The 24,153-nt window shown below is 31.3% G+C and overlaps 2 protein-coding genes across 2 annotated transcripts in view; one reads left to right on the forward strand and one right to left on the reverse strand.

Moving 5' to 3' along the window:
• The window catches only part of vari (MAGUK p55 subfamily member vari), a 35,221-nt gene extending 21,272 nt beyond the window's left edge, over nucleotides 1–13,949 (forward strand). Inside the window, exons 3-11 of the mRNA XM_065500826.1 lie at nucleotides 6,738–6,890; nucleotides 7,006–7,497; nucleotides 10,380–10,478; nucleotides 10,538–10,699; nucleotides 12,035–12,245; nucleotides 12,309–12,479; nucleotides 12,555–12,715; nucleotides 12,812–12,886; nucleotides 12,949–13,949. Coding sequence (XP_065356898.1) covers nucleotides 6,738–6,890; nucleotides 7,006–7,497; nucleotides 10,380–10,478; nucleotides 10,538–10,699; nucleotides 12,035–12,245; nucleotides 12,309–12,479; nucleotides 12,555–12,715; nucleotides 12,812–12,886; nucleotides 12,949–13,125 — 1,701 coding nt within the window. The 3' untranslated portion in view covers nucleotides 13,126–13,949. The remainder of the gene's footprint in view (nucleotides 1–6,737; nucleotides 6,891–7,005; nucleotides 7,498–10,379; nucleotides 10,479–10,537; nucleotides 10,700–12,034; nucleotides 12,246–12,308; nucleotides 12,480–12,554; nucleotides 12,716–12,811; nucleotides 12,887–12,948) is intronic.
• A 3,156-nt stretch (nucleotides 13,950–17,105) lies between these two features.
• Pomp (proteasome maturation protein) lies at nucleotides 17,106–17,845 on the reverse strand. Its single transcript, XM_065499693.1, has 3 exons — nucleotides 17,740–17,845; nucleotides 17,415–17,677; nucleotides 17,106–17,338 (listed from the first exon to the last, which is right to left on the reverse strand). The coding sequence occupies exons 1-3, from the start codon at nucleotides 17,740–17,742 to the stop codon at nucleotides 17,206–17,208; spliced, it is 399 nt and encodes a 132-aa protein (XP_065355765.1). The 5' UTR covers nucleotides 17,743–17,845; the 3' UTR covers nucleotides 17,106–17,205.
• Nucleotides 17,846–24,153: the final 6,308 nt, after the last annotated feature.

The following is a 24,153-nucleotide window of genomic DNA, read 5'->3' on the forward strand; positions in this document are numbered from 1 at the left end:
CTATGTGAAATTGTACTTAGAACGCAAAATACGGATTCCAAGTTATACCACGAAGGAAGCTTTATCAGATGCGGTTATAAGGGAATGACAAAATATTTCAAATGAAACGAATGATACTGTAATTAGTTCAATGAATGCATCGTCACTGTTAAGCAAGTAAGAAAGTATAGTCGGTCAAGTCCGCCACATGATCCCTACAACGAGAATAGTTTGAAATAGTAATATGTAGTTTGAAGTGGCCTGACCAATCACCAGATAGATATCAATCCAATAGAGAACCTATGAAGATTGTAGATTCCTAAATACGGACTCAAAATTATACCGAAAAAATTATCAGATGCGGTTCTTTGATTGGTTCAATGCATCGTCGCTATGAATCAGTAATAAACAAGTAAGAGTACTATATTCGGCCGTGTCGAATCTTAAATACCCTCCACCTAAAATGATGGTACCTATAACAACTGAAATAATATAACAATTGTTAGAAAGACTAGTTTACGCAGAAGATGTTTTATTTCAAATGTACAAAAAATTGTATCTAATTCAGCAATTTATAACTGAAATTCCTATTAGAACGTATGAAATTTATCAATAATTAGTTAATACGTTTGGATCAACATTTTTCCCATTTAACCTCAAGTGAAGAAACAGAGTATAAACAAGTAAGAGTGCTATATTCGGCTATGCCGAATCTTATATACCCTTCACCTTTGTTGTGGATGCATTATTATTTTTTATAATTAGTATATATGTATGTACATTGCCCACTTTCAGCGTACAGCATCCTAAATTTATCAAGAACACAAAAAACAACAACAACGCCAAACGAAACAAAACACCAAAAGAAAAAACAAAATACGCAAGGCAATGAAACCAACACACATCCAAACATACGTTTAATTGTATAAAAAACAACAACAACGCCAAAAGAAACAAAATACGCAAAGCATGCACATTAAAACATACGATTTGTTGATTTTTTGTCAAAAAAACCAACACACAACCAAACAAGCGTTTAGTTGTATAAAAAACAACAACAACGCCAAAAGAAACAAAACACAAAAAAAAACAAAATACGCAAAGAATGCACATCCAAAAACATACGATTTGTTGATTTTTTGTCAAAAAAACCAACACACAACCAAACAAGCGTTTAGTTGTATAAAAAACAACAACAACGCCAAAAGAAACAAAACACAAAAAAAAACAAAATACACAAAGCTTGCACACCCAAGCATACGTTTTGTTGTTTTTTTGTCAAAGCATGCAATACATTGTGTTTTTTGATGAAATTTTCAGAGGTTGTCTCGGATTTTTGCTCATATCTCCGTTATTTATGGACGGATTTTGCTGATTTTAAATAGCAAAATTCTCGAAAGTATGTCTGACAGAATTGTTGAAGATTTGGATCCCGGAGATATATGGGGCCTTCAGAAAATTGATTTCAACAGACAGACGGACAGACAGACAGACAGACAGACAGACAGACAGACAGACAGACAGACAGACAGACAGACAGACAGACAGACAGACAGACAGACAGACAGACAGACAGACAGACAGACAGACAGACAGACAGACAGACAGACAGACAGACAGACAGACAGACAGACAGACAGACAGACAGACAGACAGACAGACAGACAGACAGACAGACAGACAGACAGACAGACAGACAGACAGACAGACAGACAGACAGACAGACAGACAGACAGACAGACAGACAGACAGACAGACAGACAGACAGACAGACAGACAGACAGACAGACAGACATACAGACAGACAGACAGACAGACAGACAGACAGACAGACAGACAGACAGACAGACAGACAGACAGACAGACAGACAGACAGACAGACAGACAGACAGACAGACAGACAGACAGACAGACAGACAGACAGACAGACAGACAGACAGACAGACAGACAGACAGACAGACAGACAGACAGACAGACAGACAGACGGACATGGCTTAATCGACTCCGCTATCTATAAGGATCCAGAATATATATACTTTATAGGGTCGGAAATGAAAAATGTAGAAATTACAAACGGAATGACAAACTTATATATACCCTTCTCACGAAGCTGAAGGGTATAAAAAGGGTATACAAATATATTTAGACAAATTTCAAAATATTGGGTTATGGGACTTATATGGGAGCTATAACCAATTATTGGACCTATCATCGTAAAATTTGATACATCGATTTTTGTATATATTGAACAAATTTGTTTCGAATTTCAACCTGATAACTATATTTGTAAGAAATTTGTAAGAAAGCTATGGTCAAATATGGGCCGATCCACAAAAAATTTGGTGTTGTGATTTTTTTAAGCACGAAACTTATTTTTCCTGAATTTTGTGTGGATACTGCAGTTTGGTACGCATTTACAGACCATAGAACCATATTTCGGGTAGAAATTTGTATGGGGGCTAGGTGAAATCATGGACCGATTCCTATAATTTTTACCAGAGTTAGTCCTTTTAACATAAAAATAACGTATGTAAAATTGTATGGTATTATCTGCAATCTATTTGCAACAATACCTAAAACAATTTTAAAATGATCATGTTTTTTTAGGTTGTCTCACATTTTGGTTCATAACTCTGGTTTCACTGAACCGATATTGCTGATTTTCAATACCAAACTGCTTAGGAGAACAATAAACATTTTTCTTGCAAGTTTACCAATTTTGTTTGTCTATTTTGGACGTGAGCGTGTTTTACACAGACAGACAGACAGACGGACATATCTCAATCGACTTAGAATTTCATAAGGATCAATAATATATACTTTATTGGGTCTCAGATGAATATTTCTCAATGTTACACACGGAATGACAAACTTATATATGCCCTCATTCACCACTTATGGTGGTGGAGGGTATAAAAACAAGGGATATCCAACAAAATGCTGAGACGCTAAAAGGGCCAGACAACTTTTATGAATATGAAACCTGATTTACCATTCTTTTGTCAATTAATACTTTCAAGCGTAGAGAAATACACATTGAGCGGAAACTCTCCTGTCAAATACCTAACTCAGTTTTCAAAAACCTAAGTGGTGAGAATAAATAGTAAAAAAAATGTGAAAACGAAAACAACACTCGTATGTGTAACTGTTTTGAGTAATTTTTTTGTTTGAGTTTTTTTCTAGTTTCCGCTCTATGAATATTTTCTCTATGCATAGAGAATAGACATAGAGCGGAAACTCTCCTGTCAAAGACCGAATTCAGTTGTCAGAAACCTAAGTGGTGAGAATGTATTAGTAGAAAAAGTTATGTGAACACAAAAACAACACTCGTATGTGTAATTATTTTGAGTAATTTTTTTGTTTGAGTTTTATTCTAGTTTCCGCTCTACGTATCTCTATGTTTCTATGCTATACCTGTCTATACCTGATAAATTTTTATCATGATAAACTTCAAAATGGTTGTCAAGATGAAAAATCATCATAGTCATAGTCTCCATTTATTAGTATTATTGCTTCGTTATGACAAAATTGTTAGTGCTTTTGCACAGACAACTTTGTCTTGACAACAAACGTCATTAATTGTTACGATAAATATTTGTCAAGTATAGACAGGGGTTTAAGTTTGTTTTCTATTCTCAGAATTTAATATAGCAAATAAAATTATATATTAATAAAATACAAAAAAAAAAATACAAATTTCATCTGAATTTCTTTGTATGTATGTATTTTGAACTATTAATTAAATATTTGTAAAAGTTTCGATTGTAATGTCAACCACTATACTACTCTAACCACTATTAATTCGTACGGTGGTAAAATTCAAAAAAAAATTAAATCATTCACATGTACCGCATTCAAAATTGAATTATTCATATAAAGTTTTTGTTAATTATGATTCTCAGAAGAAGTACCAAAATATGCAAAGAAGAAATTATGCTGGAAATAATGTTTCTTTAAATACAACCCTTTACAATCTAAGTACTTTAAAATGCAGCTCTTCTAAGTTGACCATTATTAATTCGTACGGTATAAAAAGTTCCGTTATTTTTGGCTCAGGTTTCTTTTTTGGCAATTTTAATCACTTACAATCTTTCAAATTTTGATTCACACTATTTTCTTAAATTGTTGACAATTAAAAAATTATAATGGTGCGCGGGAAGCCAATATCGGACGATATTCGAAAACTTATAATTGATAAAGTTAAAATTGGAAAAAGTTACCAAGAAATTGGAAAAGAATTAAATTTATCTAAATCAAGTGTACAAGGTATAGTGGAATTTTATAAGAAAAACAATTCAATTACCTCTAATGTAGAAAAACGAGGAAATATATCGTCAATAACCGCACGCGACATTAGGTCGTTGGAAAAAATAGTTAGAAAAAATAGAAGAGACACCGTAAGAAATTTAAGTGTTGAGTGGTCAGCAGCAATTAGTAAATCCGTTGGACGGGAAACAACCCGAAAACATATAAAAAAACTCGGCTATGGATTTTACAAGGTAAGTTAGATGTGGATTAATATGTGGAAGCTTATCTATAAAATGTGGTTAATCTTTAGGCTAAGTCAAAACCATTGCTTACTGCTATCCAAAAGAAAAAACGGCTGTTATGGGCAAAGGAACGACAATCCTGGACACAAAGGCAATGGAACTCAGTAATTTTTAGTGATGAATCCAAGTTCGAATTGCAGATAGGAGACACTCGAACTAAAGTTGTGCGCAAGACAAATGAAGCCTATCACAGAGATTGCCTAAAACGAACAGTAAAGTTTCCTGCCAGTGTAATGATTTGGGGCTGCATGTCGGCTAAAGGTGTTGGACAACTCTGTTTTATTGAAAACACTGTTAATTCAGCTCGATACATACATATACTTGAGGAACATTTGATTGCATCAGTTGAAAAACTTAGTTCTTTCGGTGAATACACATTTCAACAAGATGGGGCACCAGCCCATACAGCTAAAATTACAAAACAGTGGTTCTTAAATAACAATATAAATGTTCTAGAGTGGCCATCATCCAGTCCGGACCTTAATCCGATAGAGTCCGTGTGGGCAATTATGAAAAGACGCCTCAGGAATGAGCCCCAAAAAACAATTTCCGAATTGAAGAAAAAAATAGAAGAAATATGGAACTCCATTACCCCAGATGAATGCAAAGAATTGGTAGAATCAATGAGTAGAAGAATAAAAGCCGTGATAGATGCTAAAGGGGATGTTACACAATATTAATTAAACATGAATATGCCGTACGAATTAATAATGGTCGATATTAATTGCATACATTTCAAAGTATCTGAAATTTTTGTTTTCTGAAATAATATTTCCCTATGAAATAAATGTTATGTTGCTTTTAATAAAAATTATAAAAATTTTTTAAAGTAATAAATTAATTTTGGTTTTAATCCGATTACTTTTGAAGGGAATGTAGGCTCTTAAAATTTATAAATAACAATGTAATCCTGCCGTACGAATTAAATGTGGTTAGAGTAGTATATAACGTCGTAGAAATTCGTATCCACAACGAGATAATTTTAAAACAAAATTTCATAGTTTGATTTTTAAAATGTTTCAATGATACTATAGGGTATTCAATGATCTGTTGATACTGAATGTTCATACTACTTTTAAATTTCTTGAATTTGAATAAATTTATTTCAAACATAATTTCACGCACAATTTTCTTTAAAAATTATAATTTTTTATTAAAAAAAATTATACTTTCAATGCTTTTAAATGGAAATGCAAAAAATATGAAAAGCAAATTATGTATTTTAATTGAAAATTATCGTCTCATGCATGATGGGAGCAACATGTAGTATAAATGTTTGGATCTTTATAAGCCAGCTAATGCATCATAAAAACATATCCATAAATACGTATGTACGTAAGCCGGTATAAACTTGAATTTTCCAAAAACATGATGAACGAACTACAGAGCGAGTGATTGAACGACTGACTGAATGAATGAATGAATCATAGAAAGTAATTGTATGGCATTCCATAAAAGCTAAAATACAATTGTTGCGAGTACATTACGTGATGATCATAATGATCATTTAATCGCCTTAATGACGATTACAAAAAGAGCAACAAACACAATTGTCGATATTCATTTGGTAAAATGAAAGTTTAAAGAAAAGTGAATTAATTGTATGAGATGTTTTTTTTTACTGTAGTTGAATAGTTAAGGTAGGAAATGGTTGTCTTAGTAAATCTGAAAAAAATTTTAATTAATTAATTGTTATTTACTGTAAAAGTAGTTCAAGTTTAACTTAATAAAAAAAAAGCAAACTGTAACTGTAACGAAAAATTTCATTTACAAAAATAAAAACAGAGACAAACTCTTGACCTAACCTTCACATCACTGAAATAATGTTATTATTTAGATGAATTAGAGTTGGGGTTATAAAAAATGTTTATTTTTATTTTTTTTGGGAAATTATTTGAATAAACGAATGTTGATGTGAAAGATCACTTTAAGGTTAAATACCGTACCATTATTATTAGTCAGCTACAGCTACACAGAAAATAATAAAAACAATTCTGAATCTTTTGTGTTTGTGGGCCTTTAAGTACCAGTTTTCAACAATTGAATAGATTTCTCAAGTTTGTCATCATTTTGTTTTTACATGTTGCTGTAACTTGACCTACGCAATGCCAATTAAATAAAATTCACTTAATTTAATTATTTCATTATTTTGTAATGTCTTACTGTTGCTACATTTGTTTATTTCTCTTTGTTTAATTTTCATTTAGTTAAATCCAACAGAACCCCAGCCTGTACCAGCTTTTTTGCCAGCTCATTTAAATAATAAACCAATCTGTGACGATATAATACGAAAATTTTCACCCTCCAGACGTTTGGAATCGCGAGAATTAGCTAAACTTTTAGCACAACCACATTTTAGGGTAAGTTTGTCTACATTTTAGAGGATTTCTCAGTTAAAAATTTAAATAAATTTCTCACTGAAAATTTTCTTAAATTCGCTCATATTCTAATTTTAGATTTATTGTCTTTTTACAGGCCCTCATTCGTGCCCATGATGAAATAGGTTATCTCTACGAAGCCCGTTTAAAAGCTGCTGGTGGTTCTCTCACAAAACTCGAAACGATATCGCAACGTCAAACTGGTGGCTATCTCTTTCCTACCGAACTCATAAACACACCGATGCCTGTTGAAACCATTAAAATGGTTGGATTGCGTCGCAATCCCAATCAACCCTTAGGACTAACCGTCGAAATAGACGAACACAAACAATTGGTTGTGGCTCGAATAATGGCCGGTGGTGTCATAGACAAACAGGGCTTGCTGCATCGTGGCGATGTGATATTGGAAGTTAATGGCACGCCCGTGCGTACTCCCGAAGACTTACAGGTGGAGGTGTCGCGTGCCAAGGAGAATTTAACATTGAAGATTGGTCCCAATCTGGATGAGGAAATACGTTCGTCACGCTTGATAAGTGGCCAGGTAAAACAAAATGGTGTTGCTAAAATTGAGCCAGGCAAGAAATTGACGGTAAGTGGTGTTAGTTGATTGTTGGAATGAGTTAATTTTATTTTTAATATATTTAATGCTAGAAGAAAAATATCTAAATGCAAATAGATAAAAACCTGATTTGAGCAGATTTTCGTACATCAAATTCTTAATGTACTTTGTATTTTTCTAGCTAAAATGTTTAGTTGTTTTAATTTTAATAATTTCTTAACAATTAATAAGTTTTCTTTAATGTTTTTTTGTAAAATATTGGCTTCTTTATTTTTGTTATTAATTAGTTTAAACAAATATTTGTTGCTTTATTAATTGGCCGTGTATTTTTTTAAATTTTTATTTATTAAAAAATAATAATTAAAAGCTCCTAATAAAATTAAATGGTTACTCATAGTAATATACAGTAGTACATGATTTAGTTGAATCATTTGAGTAGGAGAATAAGGTTTTCCACTTGGCTCACTTGAATGTGACTCCATCAAAAAAATATGTGAAATTCCTTTTTCTTTAGTTTTCACCTCAAATAAGGAGTTTTTATAGAAGCCAAAGAATTTTTAACTGATGATTTCCGATAGTCTGCTTTATGAATTACTCATCTTCGCAATTTACAGTGAAGGTAATAGAGACTACTATGGCAATAAACAGGCAGACGAGTTAACCAGAATGGGATCTGCTTTGGATATCTCCAATGTGGTTTCAATAGCAATTTCGCTGTGGACTATTAAAAGTATTATCTTCAGACACTTTCTTACAAAGGCTGAGAACAGATGGCGCAACTTAATGTGGCTCTCTTTTAACGATAACATAAGATAAGTGATATATCAAGATTGCTGGCATTATTAACGAGCAAGCTAAGCAAGGATGTAATTCGCCTTGAACTCCCCTTTAACGACTATTGTCATAGCTTCAAGGACAGGGAGAAGAAGGAAACGATTTTCCACCTTCTCTGTGAATGCGCAGCCCTGTGTGTCAAAAGGCTCAGATTCTTGCACAGATTCTGGGTCTAAAAAAGCTAAATAATAAAGGATTTTAGTGCTGAATTGAAGCAAACAACTATCTGTGATAAATATTCAATTAATAAATCAGCAGTATAAAAAATTGTAAGATAAGTTCTGTAAAAACTAAACATTTTGGAGGATGAGTAACTTTCTTTACACTTGTTTTTTGCCTAATACGAGACTGGGTCAAAAAGACCGTGCCTATTTGAACGAAACAATTCTTTTTGGATAAAAAATTATTTTTTCAGCATAGTCTCCTTTGAGCTCTTTGCACTTTGTTCAATTAGTTTATCCTTTCCAAAAAATAAGTTTTGTCGAGGTCATCAAAATAGGTATTTTTTGTGAGATGATGTCGTTGGAGTCAAATCTCTTTCAGCCGAGACATTTCTTCAGGGTTGAAAACCAGAAATAGTCACTCAGGTCTTAATCCGGAGAATAAATCGGAAGATAGATTTTTGCCATGGAAACTGCACATATTTGTGCCCTTTTGTGCATCCGATTGTGAAAAGATCAAAGAGATCATTCCAAATTGATACCATTGAGCCATATGAAATGCCTATGGCTTCTACAATCTCTTGAACTTACAATCTCCCATCGGCCAACACCATTACTTCGGGTGTAAAGACCTCAAATGCTTAATGAGCAGACGAAATTCACTCTTTTCCAATTTCTCCTCAAGTCACGCGGTAGTGTGCTATTAATGACAAGAGTCAACTGACAGGAGTAGTGTTTCCCTTTCAGTCAAGAGTCGGAATATTCAAAAATTCGCGGACTTACTGACCCACCTTCGGATTTATTAGTTCATCTATCTGCATCTGATATAACATTATAAATACGACTTCTCTCGATTTATAACGAGCATTCTCAGAGATCGCACTATACGAGTTATTGTAGATGGAATGTTATCAAACGTATTCAAAATTAATTCAGGGGTACAACAAGGCTACGTTCTTTTTCCTTCACTATTCCTTCTTTTTCTAAATGACCTTCTAAGTCAAACTTCCAACCCTGTCTTCTTTTGCAGATGACAGCAAATACTACTCCTCTATCCTACATATTTTACTAGTTCCACAATGCATTGCATGAGTAGGTGTAATCCCCTGAGTGCTGGGGGGTTACTCTCTATTGCGATGCGCAAGCAAGTTCGATGCGAAAGGTAAATGCGATAATAATACATTTTAGTACTCTGTGTCGTATATGCAAACGCTTTCGCAAAATAAGTTGAAAAATAAGCAACACTGGTACCACAAAATAAACAATAGCGAAATAAAATGTCAAAACTTGTAAATAAAAACATTTTAAACACATTTTTTTGCGATGCGAAAACGCAGTAAAGGGTACCAATTGTTCAGTTTTTCTTTCGCATCGCAATAGAGAGTAACCCCCCTGGTACAAAAAAAAATATATATGAGCAGACAGTCCCCAGACTTTCTCATTATTTTGGTAAAATTTTAGTAGGTTTTTGTTAGTATTGAAAAATATTCTACAGCTCAGTACAATTGACAGACAATCTGCCAATATTTGATCCAACTTTTTAAGGACACAGATAGAATTTTCCAATTGATTATATTAGGAGTTTTTAAAACTAAATGCTTGCATAAATGCATGCCAAACATTTTGCTTTCTTAATTATATTTTTTTCCTAATTTTGTTTTCTTTTGAATTGGTTTAATATAAATTATGTTATTGAACCCTAATTAATCAAACTAATATTATTTCCCAATAACAAAAATGAAGATCCTTAAATTACAAGCAAAATTTATAAGTAAGTAGAAGTTGAGAGTATGGCCAAAATTAAAGTTAAATATTGAAAAATCATTGTTCATAAATTAAATTATAAATAAACGATTTAAAAACACATTAATAGTTTTAAAAAGTTTTAAACAAGTTTTTAATTTTTATTTCATATAGTGTTACATGCGTGCCTTATTTTCCTATAATCCTTCAGAAGACTCTTTACTGCCCTGCAAGGATATTGGTTTGTCATTCAAATCCGGAGATATATTACAGGTATTTAAATCAATTATTTTAAATATCTATTTATGTATTTTAATTAAAATTTCTTTTAGATTATTAATGTAAAAGATCCCAATTGGTGGCAAGCCAAAAATATAACTGCTCAAAGTGATCAAATCGGTTTGATACCATCACAAGAATTGGAAGAGAGACGTAAAGCTTTTGTGGCGCCTGAAGCAGATTATGTGCACAAAATTGGTATTTGTGGTACAAGGGTAAGCATAAATCACTACAATCATAATTAGAAATTAAAAAAATGTCAGCCATTCCAACATCTAATTATTTAGCTTCATTCAAAAGGCTTTTATTTAAATGAATTCATTCATCGTTGAATTAATTCATAGCGGAATTCATTCAACCTTGAAATTATTAAAATTTGTGTTAACTCAAATCTAATACACATTGATCAATTAATTCGAATTAAACTATTTTAGCTTCATTCAGTTTAATTTTTGTTTTGTTTTGATCAAAATGAATTGTCTTAAGCCTTTTTGTAATAGATTTGAATTGAAGAAAAATAGAATCACATGCAATTTTGTAAAGCATTTGAATTTAAGAAAATGTTAATGATTCAATAAGGAATAAATTCATTAAAGAATGAATTCTAAAAGGCATTATTTCAATCAATACATTTAAAGTATAAAGGAATTAAGCCTATGAACTAATTCTAATAATAATAGTGAATTCGTTAACTGAATGTTTAAGAATTAATTATTTTAAACCTTTGCAAAGGTTTGGTTGGAATGAATAAAAATGTACACAAAAATTTTAAAAAACAAGTAAGAGAGCTATATTCGGCTGTGCCGAATTTTATATACCCTTCACCAAATTATACTTCAAAATAAAAATTTTAAATATTTTTAGGTAAACAAATTTTTTTTTTTTTCCAAAGTTGTTTTTTTTTAATTTTTTGTTAAAAATGTTATTTTAATTTTTTTTTTAAATTTAAAAAAAAAAAAAAAAAATTTTAATTTTTTTTTGGTGAAAAAAAAAATTCGGGTTAAAAAATTTGACCCCTTGTAGGTCCAACTTACTATGGTCTTATATACGTCGTTGCAAAGCTTTGTAATATCTATCATTAGATATCCATAATGTCTATATTAATGACTTAGATTACTACATATACATAGGTCAAAAATCGAGGTTGTCCTGGCTTTTTTCCTCGTATCTCAGCCATTTGTTAACCGATTTTAAATAGCAAACTTCTCGAAAGCATGTCTGACAGAATTATTGAAGATTTGGATCCCGAAGATATCTGGGGTCTTCAGAAAATTGATTTCAACAGATAGGCAGACAGACAGTCATCGTTATTGTGTTTACGTACAGTTCTCCGATTGCCGACAGTTCTATACTGTGGAAAAATATTATCGTTTTCTACAGCAGTCGATTTGCCAATTGTCGGAGTACGCTTAACCAAAACTACGTTCCACAACGTCCCCAGACTCAATTTGAGACTGCTGAATCAATTGATACACTTTTTCCCCGAAAAGAAAACTTGACAAAAACTCAAACAACCTAATATTAATTTTCATTCATCTCTCCCTTTGTAGATCTCAAAACGCAAACGTAAAACCATGTATCGTTCCGTAGCTAATTGTGAATTCGATAAAGCTGAATTAATGTTGTACGAAGAAGTAACACGTATGCCACCATTCCGCAGAAAAACTTTGGTATTAATTGGTGTGTCCGGTGTTGGCAGGCGTACTCTTAAAAATCGTTTAACTAACAGTGATCCAGATCGTTTTGGTTATGTTTTACCTCGTAAGTTTATAGACCTCAAAAACTAGTTATTATTATTTTAAAAACTACATGACTTTTTATTAGATACAACACGCCCCAAAAGAGCTTTGGAAGAGAATGGCGTTAGTTATTGGTTTGTGGAACGTGAATGGATGGAGCAGGAAATCAAGGAGAATAGATTTTTGGAATATGGTGAAAATAATGGCAATTTATATGGGACACATGTGCAGTCGATAAAAGATGTTATAAATAGCGGTAAGATTTTTTTATTAAATTTAATAATTAATAGGTTTTAATTTGCTTCTATTGATTTTGTTATGGTTTGTTTAGGAAAAATGTGTGTTTTGGATTGTGCTCCAAATGCTTTGAAAATTCTACACAATAGTCAAGACTTGATGCCATTTGTTATATTTGTTGGAGCTCCTGGCATGGAGCAATTGAAATTAATTTATAATGAACGCCGTGCAACAGGTTCTAATAAAAATTTAACGGTAAGTGTTTGTATAACAACTTCTTTAAAATTTAAATTTTATGATTGTAAAATCGATCGAATCGAATTTATGTAAATATTTTTGCAATCATTATAGTTCGATCGTCAAAGTTCCATACGTTTCAGTTCCAGACGTGCCCGTACCTTGGAATCTCTTGCATCTTTATACGAGGTAAACTATTCAAACAAACCATATCAATTTCACATATTAAATTTCAATTTTTCAATATTTAGGATGATGATTTAATAGCCACTGTTGAGGAGAGTGCATTTGTACAACGAAAATATGAAAAGTATTTTGATATGGTCATAATCAATGAAGATTTCGATGATACGTTCCGTCAAGTGGTCGAAACCTTAGATGAAATGAGCCATCAAGAGCAATGGGTGCCAGTTAATTGGATCTATTGAAATGCCTGAAATAAAAACAAAATACCACCAATAAAAATATACAACACACACATATTCAAATCAAGAAACGAATAATTTTTATTTAAAATAAATAACCAACCAACTGCTGCTTCCTTTACAAAATGCTCTTAAATGGCTAGCAAGAATAATAATAATAATAAAAAGCAAAACTACATAATTATACCATAAAAAAAATAAAACAAAAGCTGAAGTTTACTACTCTAAACAAAGTGTTCTTAATTGTTAACCTACTACATTTTATAGCTTTTAATGTTAAAACTAACAATTAATTAGTTTTTTAAATAAATTTTTGTTTTATGTTGGCTAAAATTGTAGTAAATATTCTGTGTATTAGTAAATAATTTATATACAATATTTACTGAATTAAAAATGCAGTTGTTAAATTATTTGTTATATTTATTTAACGTACATACATACATACCATCTCTTCATACAAAATTTATTTGTATTTTTTTATAATAAAAAAAACCTACATTTTACTTATATAAATATATAGTGTATACATATATAATTTTTTAAACTATCTGTAACGAATTCGTCCATTTTACAATTTAATTGTTGCAATTTTATTTATATTTTTTATAGTATTTTTATTTTTCTTTAATTTTTTTTACTGATTAAGTACAATTTGTATTTTTTTTTATATTATAATGTAATGTCCTTTTTTTAGTTTTATTGTTTAAATTTTTTTGTTTGTTTTAAAAATCTAATGATTTTTTTATACAATATAACTGTAATTATATAAATTTTATTCATACATAAATACTTACTGTAATAGAAAACACAAATAAAATCTTTTTTTTTCAATTTTGCATTTATTTTTTTTATATATACAATTTATTAAATATTTTATACATGACCTACAAAAAGTGGAGTGTTTAAATAATTCATTATTTAGCATGCATTATTATAATAATATAAAATTTATGCAACCTTAATTGTGTTTATTTCATTACAAATAAAATAAAAGCTGCGGTTTTGCTTACTGAAAATCAAAATAAATATTTTAAATAAAACAAGTAAGAGTGCTATATTCGGCTGTGCCGAATCTTATATACCCTTCACCAAATTATACTTCAAAATTTTAAATATTTTTAGGTAAACTAAATTTAATTTTTTTTCCAGTTTTTTTAATTTTTTGGAAAAAAAAATTTTTCGATTGTTATTTTAATTTTTTTAAATTTAAAATTTTTTTTTTTTAAATTAAAAAATTTTTTTTTTTTAAATTTAAAAATTTTTTTTTTTTTTAAATTTTAAAATTTTTTTTTTTTTTTCAATTTTTAAAAAATTCGGGTTAAAAATTTTTTCCCGATTTTGACCCATTGTAGGTCCAACTTACTATGGTCTTATATACGTCGTTGCAAATGTCTTTGAAATATCTATTATTAGATATCCATATTGTCTATATTAATGTCTTAGTAATCCAGATATAGGTAAAAAAATAGGTAAAAAAATCGAGGTTGTCTTGGTTTTTTCCTCATATCTCAGCCATTTGTGGACCGATTTTGCTGATTTTAAATAGCAAAATTCTCGAAAGCATGTCTGACAGAATTATTGAAAATTTGGATCCCGAAGATATCTGGGGTCTTCAGAAAACTGATTTCAACAGACAGACAGACAGACAGACAGACGGACATGGCTTAATCGACTCCGCTATCTATAAGGATCCAGAATATATATACTTTATAGGGTCGGAAATGAAAAATGTAGAAATTACAAACGGAATGACAAACTTATATATACCCTTCTCACGAAGCTGAAGGGTATAAAAATGTATAAATATTTGGCTCAAAAAATTTGTATTGCAGTTTTATTATTCATTTGTTTATATCAATGAGAAAGAAGTACTGTACGGTGGGCAGATTTAAATAATAACCTTTAAATTACGCAGAGGAGGAGTTAAGCTTACAAATATTATTTGAATAATAGAAACAAGGTTGACTACCGATTCCAACCGATTTTCTTCCGACTTGTATTGCAGATGCCAAACATTTTTTAATCTTGGGAGCAGAGTATACTTTGAGCTGCGGTGAATCCGAATCTGACCTTAGAATTTTTCCATCACATTCTTTTTAGGCAAAATGTAACAAAAAATTTGTTTTTTAACATTCAATCGAAAAAAAATCTTAATGTGATAGAGAAATTTTGATGTCAGAGAAGAAACAAGATATGACACAGGTTAAACCTTTATTTTGAAGCCAATAGGTAGGACTTTCACATGATATAACATTGTGTTAAGATATCTTAATGTGATGGAGAAATTCTGACTTCAGATTCGGATTCAATGCAAAACCATTAAAGAAGTCCATGGGTATATACCCTTCACTAAAGTACTTTATGTTAAATATTGAGGGTATTCATTTCAAAAGTACACTCTGATTTTTTTACACTTTTAAAAAACAAAAACAAGAAAAAAAATTAAAAAAAGCTGTATTTTTTTGTGGAATTTTGTTCAAGTCGGGTCGATTTTAACCCTTTCGGGACTACTGGGATAATACGTCCCAGTAATTTTCAAACGTACGTATTTTCTTTATTTTCAATGCAATTTCTTATCTAAATAACACCTATAGCATGTTTAATAGTTCATTATATTTGAATAAAAACATAACGGTACATGTCAGCGTTTTCATGCAGCTTGACAATGAATTTCACATTGTTAAAATTTGAGCAGTTTGGAGGACGGCCAAACTGCTAAACGCCTAGTCCAATTTGAAGGAAATTTTACATGCGCAAAGGGGAAGTCTAGTCGAGTTTAAGTTTGGACCTCATGGAATCACCAGGGTCGCGGTCAGGGGATCCCAAAGTAGGTCACCTCGGGTAAGTTAAATTTAGTGCATATTGTTGCCAATTGTCTACATTCCAGTTCCACTTAATTTTAGACGAATATAAGCATGATTCTAATTCAGAAAAATCAAATGGAGTACGAAAAGTTTCAGCTAACGAAATTCTAAATCAATCTAAAGCTAAAGGAAATATAATAAATAAAAATCAACTAAATATTTGATACTTTATAGAAAAATTAAAGTAAAAATCATGCATTTAAGGGTTAAAACGATAATATTTCTTCGTTTGGATCCCGATTTCAAAAAGATTCATGTAAACAAAACATGAATATCAATCGTATCTATCAAATATCTCTTATAGCATAGAAGATACTCCTATTTCAAAATTCAATTTTCCACAATTTTACCCACCTTGCTCCTGTTTTTTGATATCAGAGGGTCCAAATATTTCCCAACTTTCTCCATTTTTATTTTATTAGACCAGTGTTAGGTATAATTACAGCTAATTGTTCTCTAACGATGAAAAATGGGTCTTATCTTAGCGGTGCGTTAGAAGCCATTTTTCTGTGCAAGAAGATGTTTTTTTGTGCAAAAAGTCTTGCAGCCAAGGTTCTGGTGGCTTTGCAGTTTTTGCATGTATTTTTTACGAACTTTCTTTAATTCATCCTTTGCTAATGCTACTTCCAATACTTCCTGGAGTGGCTTGCCGTTCTCCACAATTGGATTCAATATGTTCAAATTGGTTTTATAACGGTTTAATACTGGATAAATTTATAGTTGTTGTTATAACAGCAGGGTGAAAAACTTCCGGTTAATACAGCTGTGCCTGAGTTGTCCATATTTGGCCTAGTGAGACTAGGGCCGTTCCGGAGCCAGTTTTCAAACCATGTCTTCACACATCTGAGGTAGCCATTTAGTTGATATTTCCAAGAACACTTATTTCTGAAACTCCAGCTTTGTGCTTATGTTGTCTCAAAATCGTAAATATACGGGCTAATATATGTATAAGACACAAGCATTTTATATACCAAGACTTTATGCCAAACTTGGACGAAGTCCTGAGCAACATCTAGTAATATATCGAAGAACTATATTCAAGACACTCTATCTTATAGAAAACACTAGTTTTTAGCATAACAAAACTGATATACTACATAGATTTAATAAACAATAATATAATTTTTAATTCCCTTTAAATTTTATTACAAAAATTATTTTCACAAAAACTTGTCTTTAATGTTTTACATCAAAAGCCATTATCATAATTACATACAATTTAAAAAATACCTAAAGATTTCTCCACTACAACATGAGGCTGGCGCATAAATTCATAATTTTCGGGCACACCTAGGAAATCTTGGAAACCAATCATTTCATCACGACCCATAAGAACATCTTCCATCATATTGCTAAAAATTTACAAAAAACAAAACATGAATATCAATAATCCAAACACCAACAAAAAAAAATTGCTTAATCATTTACCTCGACTGAAGGAAAGGCAAACGACCAACTTGTCTGGCGGCGAAAAGTTCCATGCCCATTTTAATGGGTACATTCAAACCCTCACGATTTCTCATCATTTGCATGTTAAGATCATATTGATGTTGATCATAGTTGGCTTCCGAATCGCGTAAACGATGGATGTGAGCAACTTGCATTAAACAATTGGATTTACCGGGAGCTGCTACGGCGGGTGCTGCATCTAAAGTTGTGACGGCTGAGGGTTGTACTTTAATAGAGGTTTCCTAAGAATTTAATAAAATGAACATAATTAGTACATAAAGTACATAATTTAATAAATATTTACCATTTTTTAAGTATAATTCTAAAATTTCTGTCTAAATAATAAATTTTTGCAATACTATGGTGCTTCTTCTTTTTGAATTGGGAATGACAAACAATTTGTATTGACGTGAAGTTGGCTGCAGTTGTTGGTGTTAGGAAAATAAAACTAAAACAAATGTCAAAATATTTTGTGTAGTCGAACATGGTTATAACGAACTACTTAATTTAGTACTTGATTTGCGGTGTCATTGATGATATTCAAATTTTCATACAAATTACTACATTTATAACTATTTACAACATATATGTTTTAATGATCTCTTATTATACATTTGGCTTAAAGTCTACTCTGTTATTCAAGAAAAAAGAAATTATAAAATGTGTAAAGTATTTGAATTATTATTGATGAAAAGGAAAAGTAGAGAAAAAAAACTTAACAACTGTTTAAAATTATTATTTTAATACATTGCGCAATTTTCAATTAAATATCAACACTTTTTAGACATATCGCAATCGAAGTCCCCAATTTAGTATTACTTCTTACAAAAATGGTACCATTCACTCATTCTGTGTTAAACAAGAAAGATATATAGTTCGCAAATTGTAAATTTCTAACACAGTTACAAATCATATGCACATTTATGGATATTCAAAAATATTCGAATTGTAATTTAACCGTCAAATTACTGTTCATTATATTACATGAAATTATACACACGATTTTGTATCACAATTTGAACAAGAAGGATATAAATTTCTCAAATTGTAAATTACTAACACAGTTACAAATCATATGCACATTTATTAATATTAAAAAATATTCGAATGGTAATTTAACCGTTTATATTACATGAAATTACACACACGATTTTGCATCACAATTTGAATTCTAAATTAACAGATTTTAATTTCTTCATCACTGTACAATCGGAAAGGCTAAAACCGCTGTTTAGCAACACTGATGCAAGTAAATTAAATTTGTGACACTGGGTACTTACAATAATAATATAATTAATGATAATGGTAAATGTCTAGGCTTATCTAGGTTTCATTTTTATAACCAAAGTTGTGTCTTGAATATTTTATAACAGTTTCAGTATAAACAAGAAACAAAACAAAAGCCAGTTAAAGTTTACAAGAATGTGAGTGCGAAAAAGGGAAATCAAAACAAAACAAAGAAAAGTAGGCATATTTTGGCGCAAAGTTTAGTTGACAAATAAAATTTTACATTGTAATAATTGTGAAAAATGTGAAAAGTTTATATAAAAATGGTGTTTTAATATTGGAAATGTTAAGTTTAACTTAAATAACGTGTAAGTGAATAGTTTACAGCTTGTATTCATATTAATCTTTAAAATAACCCCTTTTGGTGTCACTTCAAAATAATTTGCGTTGGAGGCAGGCAATTAAATTGACATGTAGCAGAAAAAGTAATGGCATGTGAAAGCTTGTATTGCTTGACTTTTAAAGCAAAGCATTGTTATAGATAATCTAGCGCGAACAAAATTTAATGCTGTTTTATACACACCGTCAAAAAAGATGGGGGTTATATTAATTTTATCATTCCGTTTGTAACACATCAAATTATTTGTCGCAGACCAACATAAGGCCTCTAATACACGGTTGTCATATTCTTATGTTAACCATTTTCTGATCATGTTCCTGACAATCTGACAACTCATAAAATTCTAAGATGATATAGCTATGTCCGTCTGTTGAAAACACGATATGGACCAAACGAAAGGAGATAGCTGGCTGAACATTTCCACAAATACTCTCTGTTGATAAGATGTGTTTGGTATTGAAAATCGGTACATGATTTCACTTACCCACATACAAATGTCCCCCCGGAATATTGTTTAAGCATAAATATGTCGATTATGCTGCAATCCTGATAAAGTTTTGCTCAAATTAGTTCTAAGTACTCTAAAATTAAACTGTAAAGTATGGGGAAAATCAGCCAACATTTGCCCCTAGTCCCCATACAAGGCCCCCCCTCAGAAAAAGTCTTGAACATTCATAATTGTCTTATAATTAATATCGCTATGAAATTATACATAAACAAGTTTCTAGTTAAAGCTAATTTTGGATTAATAACATTCAATAATCAAAAAGTTTTAGAAATGAACTTTAAGATCTAAATAATTAATAAACTCCGTAAAATATTTTTTGACAGCCTTCAATGTTGTGTAGTGAACAACGAAAGTGGGTTATTGCAAACTTTGCACAGGTACAGGAAATAGTGGAGAGTCGAGAAAACTATCAGCCAGTATCAGTCGAGTCAAATTTAAATGCTTTAGATATTTATTATAAGGTCAAAAATACAAATTATAAAAATTGTTGTATTCCAATATAAATCTGTATTTACAAAAATGCTACAATAAATGAGGAGCCGCAGAACAAAAGGTACTTTTTTCGAATTTTTTTACAAATTGATTTTTTGGTATTTTTATAATATTTGGGTTGAAATCTTCTAGAAAAAAATTTTGAAAAAATTATCTTTTGTTCTGCAGCTTCTCAAAGCAGCTTTAATGTAATTCTCATTTACTTCAGACATGTTTTTTTTACGCACTCCTTATAAGTTTTCCTAATGATATATTAGATGATTTTGAAACACTCAAATAACTTCTAACTGAGTTTTACTGTTCTAGTCGGATGAGATAAAGATACCTTTATTTCAATTGCGATTTTATAATTGTCAATATATTGAAATATGTGTTTTATGTCGTCTAAAAAGAAATTTATATTTATTTAAGGTGAATATTATCAAAATACTTACTAAACAAAATATATATACACGTGTATAAAGTCTTCTTTATGTCTTCATTTAAGACAGTGTGAACCAATTTAAAATTTCATAAATTCAATACATTTTACTTGTTAAGTATTTATTCAAATGTTGCCTGATGTAATACTCAATAAAATATGTTAATGTCATTAACAATTGACCAAACAAATACTAACTTAAGAAAACCTAAACAAGCATCCGATCAAAGATTGATTCAAGTCCATCACTTGCCTCAAAATACTGCATAAAGATGCCGATAGAAATGATTTATGAGGCTTTCAATGAAACGGCCAATTAAGATACAGACAACATTTTACAATCATCAATGACCAAAAAAAAAAATTAAAATTTTTTTAACAGAATATGGAAAATGTGATGTGTTGGTAGAAGAAAGATGGTTAGTTTTTGATAAAATTGTATATATGAAGGTCCATATTATGCATCACATGCAGCAATATGACGCATGGTGTTTTTTTTTGTTTTTCACAGTAATAAATAAATAAAATATTTTTATAACATTTGCATCATTTGGAACTTGTTATCGAAAGACTCTCAAAAAGTAACAACAATGAAAAAAATCGTAATAATATTGAAAAGCCCTACATTTAGGCACACACAAGTCAACCAGCCAGCCAATCACTAATAAAGACATACGATTTGATATGATCGTATACAATTTAAGCGGGATCGATGGAATCGTAAATATTTTTTTTGTGCTAATGTCCAACAAAGAAATATGAAGATAGTGTTTGTTAAAATATATTTCAAATATAAATATTAAAAACTGGTAATTGAAGACTTTAGAAACACCTAATGTGGAAGTCAATTGACTCTACATAAATTACAAAGAACAAACTCCGCATTACAAAAGGATACTTAGTAATAATGGATGCTCCAATAGACTACTTCTATTGGTTATAAATAACTAATTTTTAAAGCACAGTATTACAAAAATTTTGAGTGACTACACCCTAGATTACTTAGACCCCAATTTAGTTGCGCAAGTCTCTTGTGTTTGTAAATGCCAGAGGTAATGTCGGATTAAGGAGAAGAAAATTTTGCATGCTGTTTGGTTGTTGGGCAAGAGACTTGCGCAACTAAATTGTCTAGTGTGAAAGGGGTCTTTCATAAACTAAAGTTATGATTGTCTTCACGCTAGATTACCAGGGATGTATAATGTAACCAATTGACTTCTCTTTGTATTACAAAGATCACATACACTGATGAGTCAGTGAATGCGTGAGTGGATGAAAGAGTCAGGCCTTGTATTTTTAAATACATATGTATACAGATGTTTAAAAAAAGCCCAATAAGTCGATCGTATGTATACTTTTGTAACGGTGTGTATGTGTCAAATTGGAGACAGCCAACTGATTATACATCAGAGTAAAGTACTGTCTAAAAGGGTTACATTGACTTTTTTAGTAGTTGTTGTATGAAAAACACTGAAAAAATATTTGATAACTGAGTGATTTATACAAGTATTTTTAAATTACAATATTACGAACATTAGAATATTTGTCGATAGTCCTGTCGAGGTAGATATATATTACATTAGGCTAGATTTCATCCTTGGGCTAGAGACTTCAGCAATGTTCTGACCTCGAGTCTTATTGATTCCCTACGACAATTTGATCTGAACCAGGACATCATCGCCTGGATAATTTATATGTTGGGAAACAGATGGATAAATTGTGATACAAATACCACAAAAATAAAAGACAGATTATGTAGAGGAATCAACATATGGCCATGCGGGGATTCTTAACTCACTGCCTTCTAGCCTGCTAACTATATTACTTCATACACAGATTTTGAGGTCTTAATTCCCTTTTCAAGGTCTTAATTGCCTCCAGGAATGAGTGGGGTAGGGGTAATTTCGTGTACGTATATGACACTAGGATATGAGTGTAGTGTTTTCCAGGCGGACATTTTTGCAATCATGGTAGCTTGTAATACACTATATGATCATAGTACTAGCGGCAATATAGGTATCTTTGTCGACAGTCAGGCGGCACTTCTCTCACTGAAGGCCTACACAACTTCATCTTCACTTGTCAGGCAATGTAAGAATTCTCGGACAAGGCTAGGTCGTCTATCTGACATTACTTTGGTTTGAGTCCCTGCGCACAGAGACCACTAGCCAGAATGAGATCTGCCTTAGATATCTCCAATGCGGTCTCAGTAGCAATTCCACTGGGGACTATTAAAGGTATTGGCCCATAATCATAGTCAAAAATAAACTACATTTTAAGAGAATTAAACCCGACTTTACTTAAGAGTGGACTTTATAGTCTATCATAGACAAGTTAAAGTATACTTCTGACGTTGAAGTCGACTTTAAATATAAAACTAGCTGAAGTTGTTTTTAACTCGTTTAACAACAGCATCAGCTGTTCTTCGCCGAGTAAAAAAGTTCGTCACAAAGTAAAAAATGTTTAAGTTACAAGATATTGGTAGAGATTTTGCAATTATTGAACAGTTATCAATAAAATTAGTACCAAAATATCGTAATTATGATATTAATCTTATCTTTTCCACTTTTCCACAACAAACAACTTTCTTTCTTTAGATGTCCCGGTTACTTTCATTGTTCACGTTTTTTGGATTTTTTTTTAATTTTCTATGTCAGCTGTTCAGCGGTGCCACTTGTCTTTATTTTGTTGTATATTGTATGAAAACATTTTCTACATTTGCGGTGGCACCCAGTTAAAGTCGGTCCAATTTAAAACATACTTTAATTTTGACTATGTTTGCAAATTAATAAAAAGCTGGTTTTTATTTTAAAGTTGTTTTTAAAAAGAACCGACTTTAGTGTTTGACTATGATTATGGGCCATTATCTTAAGACACTTTCTTACAAAGGCTGAGAATAGATGGCGTAAGTTAGACACATGTAGGGTAGTCAAGTTGATGTGGCCATCTTTTAACGAAAAACGTACTATGCAACTGATAACCTGGAATAGAAGGTATATATCAAGGTTGCTGGCTGTATTAACGGGAAACTGGACGTTAGGCAGTAATGCAATTCGCCTTGGACTCCCTTATAACGACCATTCTCGTAGCTGTAAGGATAGTGAAAAAGAGGAAACGATTTTCCACCTTCTGTGCGAATGCCCAGCCCTGAGTGTCAAGAGACATAAATTCATGGGCAACTATACACTGACCAACCTTGGTGAGGTAGACGGGTCTAAACTCAATGACCTTCTGAGATACCTCACGGCTACAGGTTGGGTCTAGCACACTCGACTTTTTGTATACTTTTTACATAAACGATATTGCATCTGACAAGTGGTCTTGTCAAAACGGGATCCTTCGACTCTACTTGATTGTTCGCACGCAGTGAACTAACACGTAAACCAACCAATCAATGTAGAGGAAACCTATAGGGTGATATTTTATATTCCCTACAATGGGTAATTACTATACATAGTCTACTAAGGATTTTATCTGATTAAAGTTTCAAATCCCATTTGCATTGGAGGAGAGCAGATTGTCAGCTTTCGAAAAAAACTTAGTTTTTCCAAATTCTGAAGATTTTGATTTGAAACCACAGTGAGACGTCGCGATATTGATCATAGGTCAAAGAGAGAGGGCTCAATTTAAACCCGGATAAGAGGGAAATTTGTATGCTCACCACAAAACGAAA

Source organism: Calliphora vicina, chromosome 2 (assembly GCF_958450345.1).
Source record: "Calliphora vicina chromosome 2, idCalVici1.1, whole genome shotgun sequence".
In the NCBI taxonomy this organism is placed as follows: Eukaryota; Metazoa; Arthropoda; class Insecta; order Diptera; family Calliphoridae; genus Calliphora; species Calliphora vicina.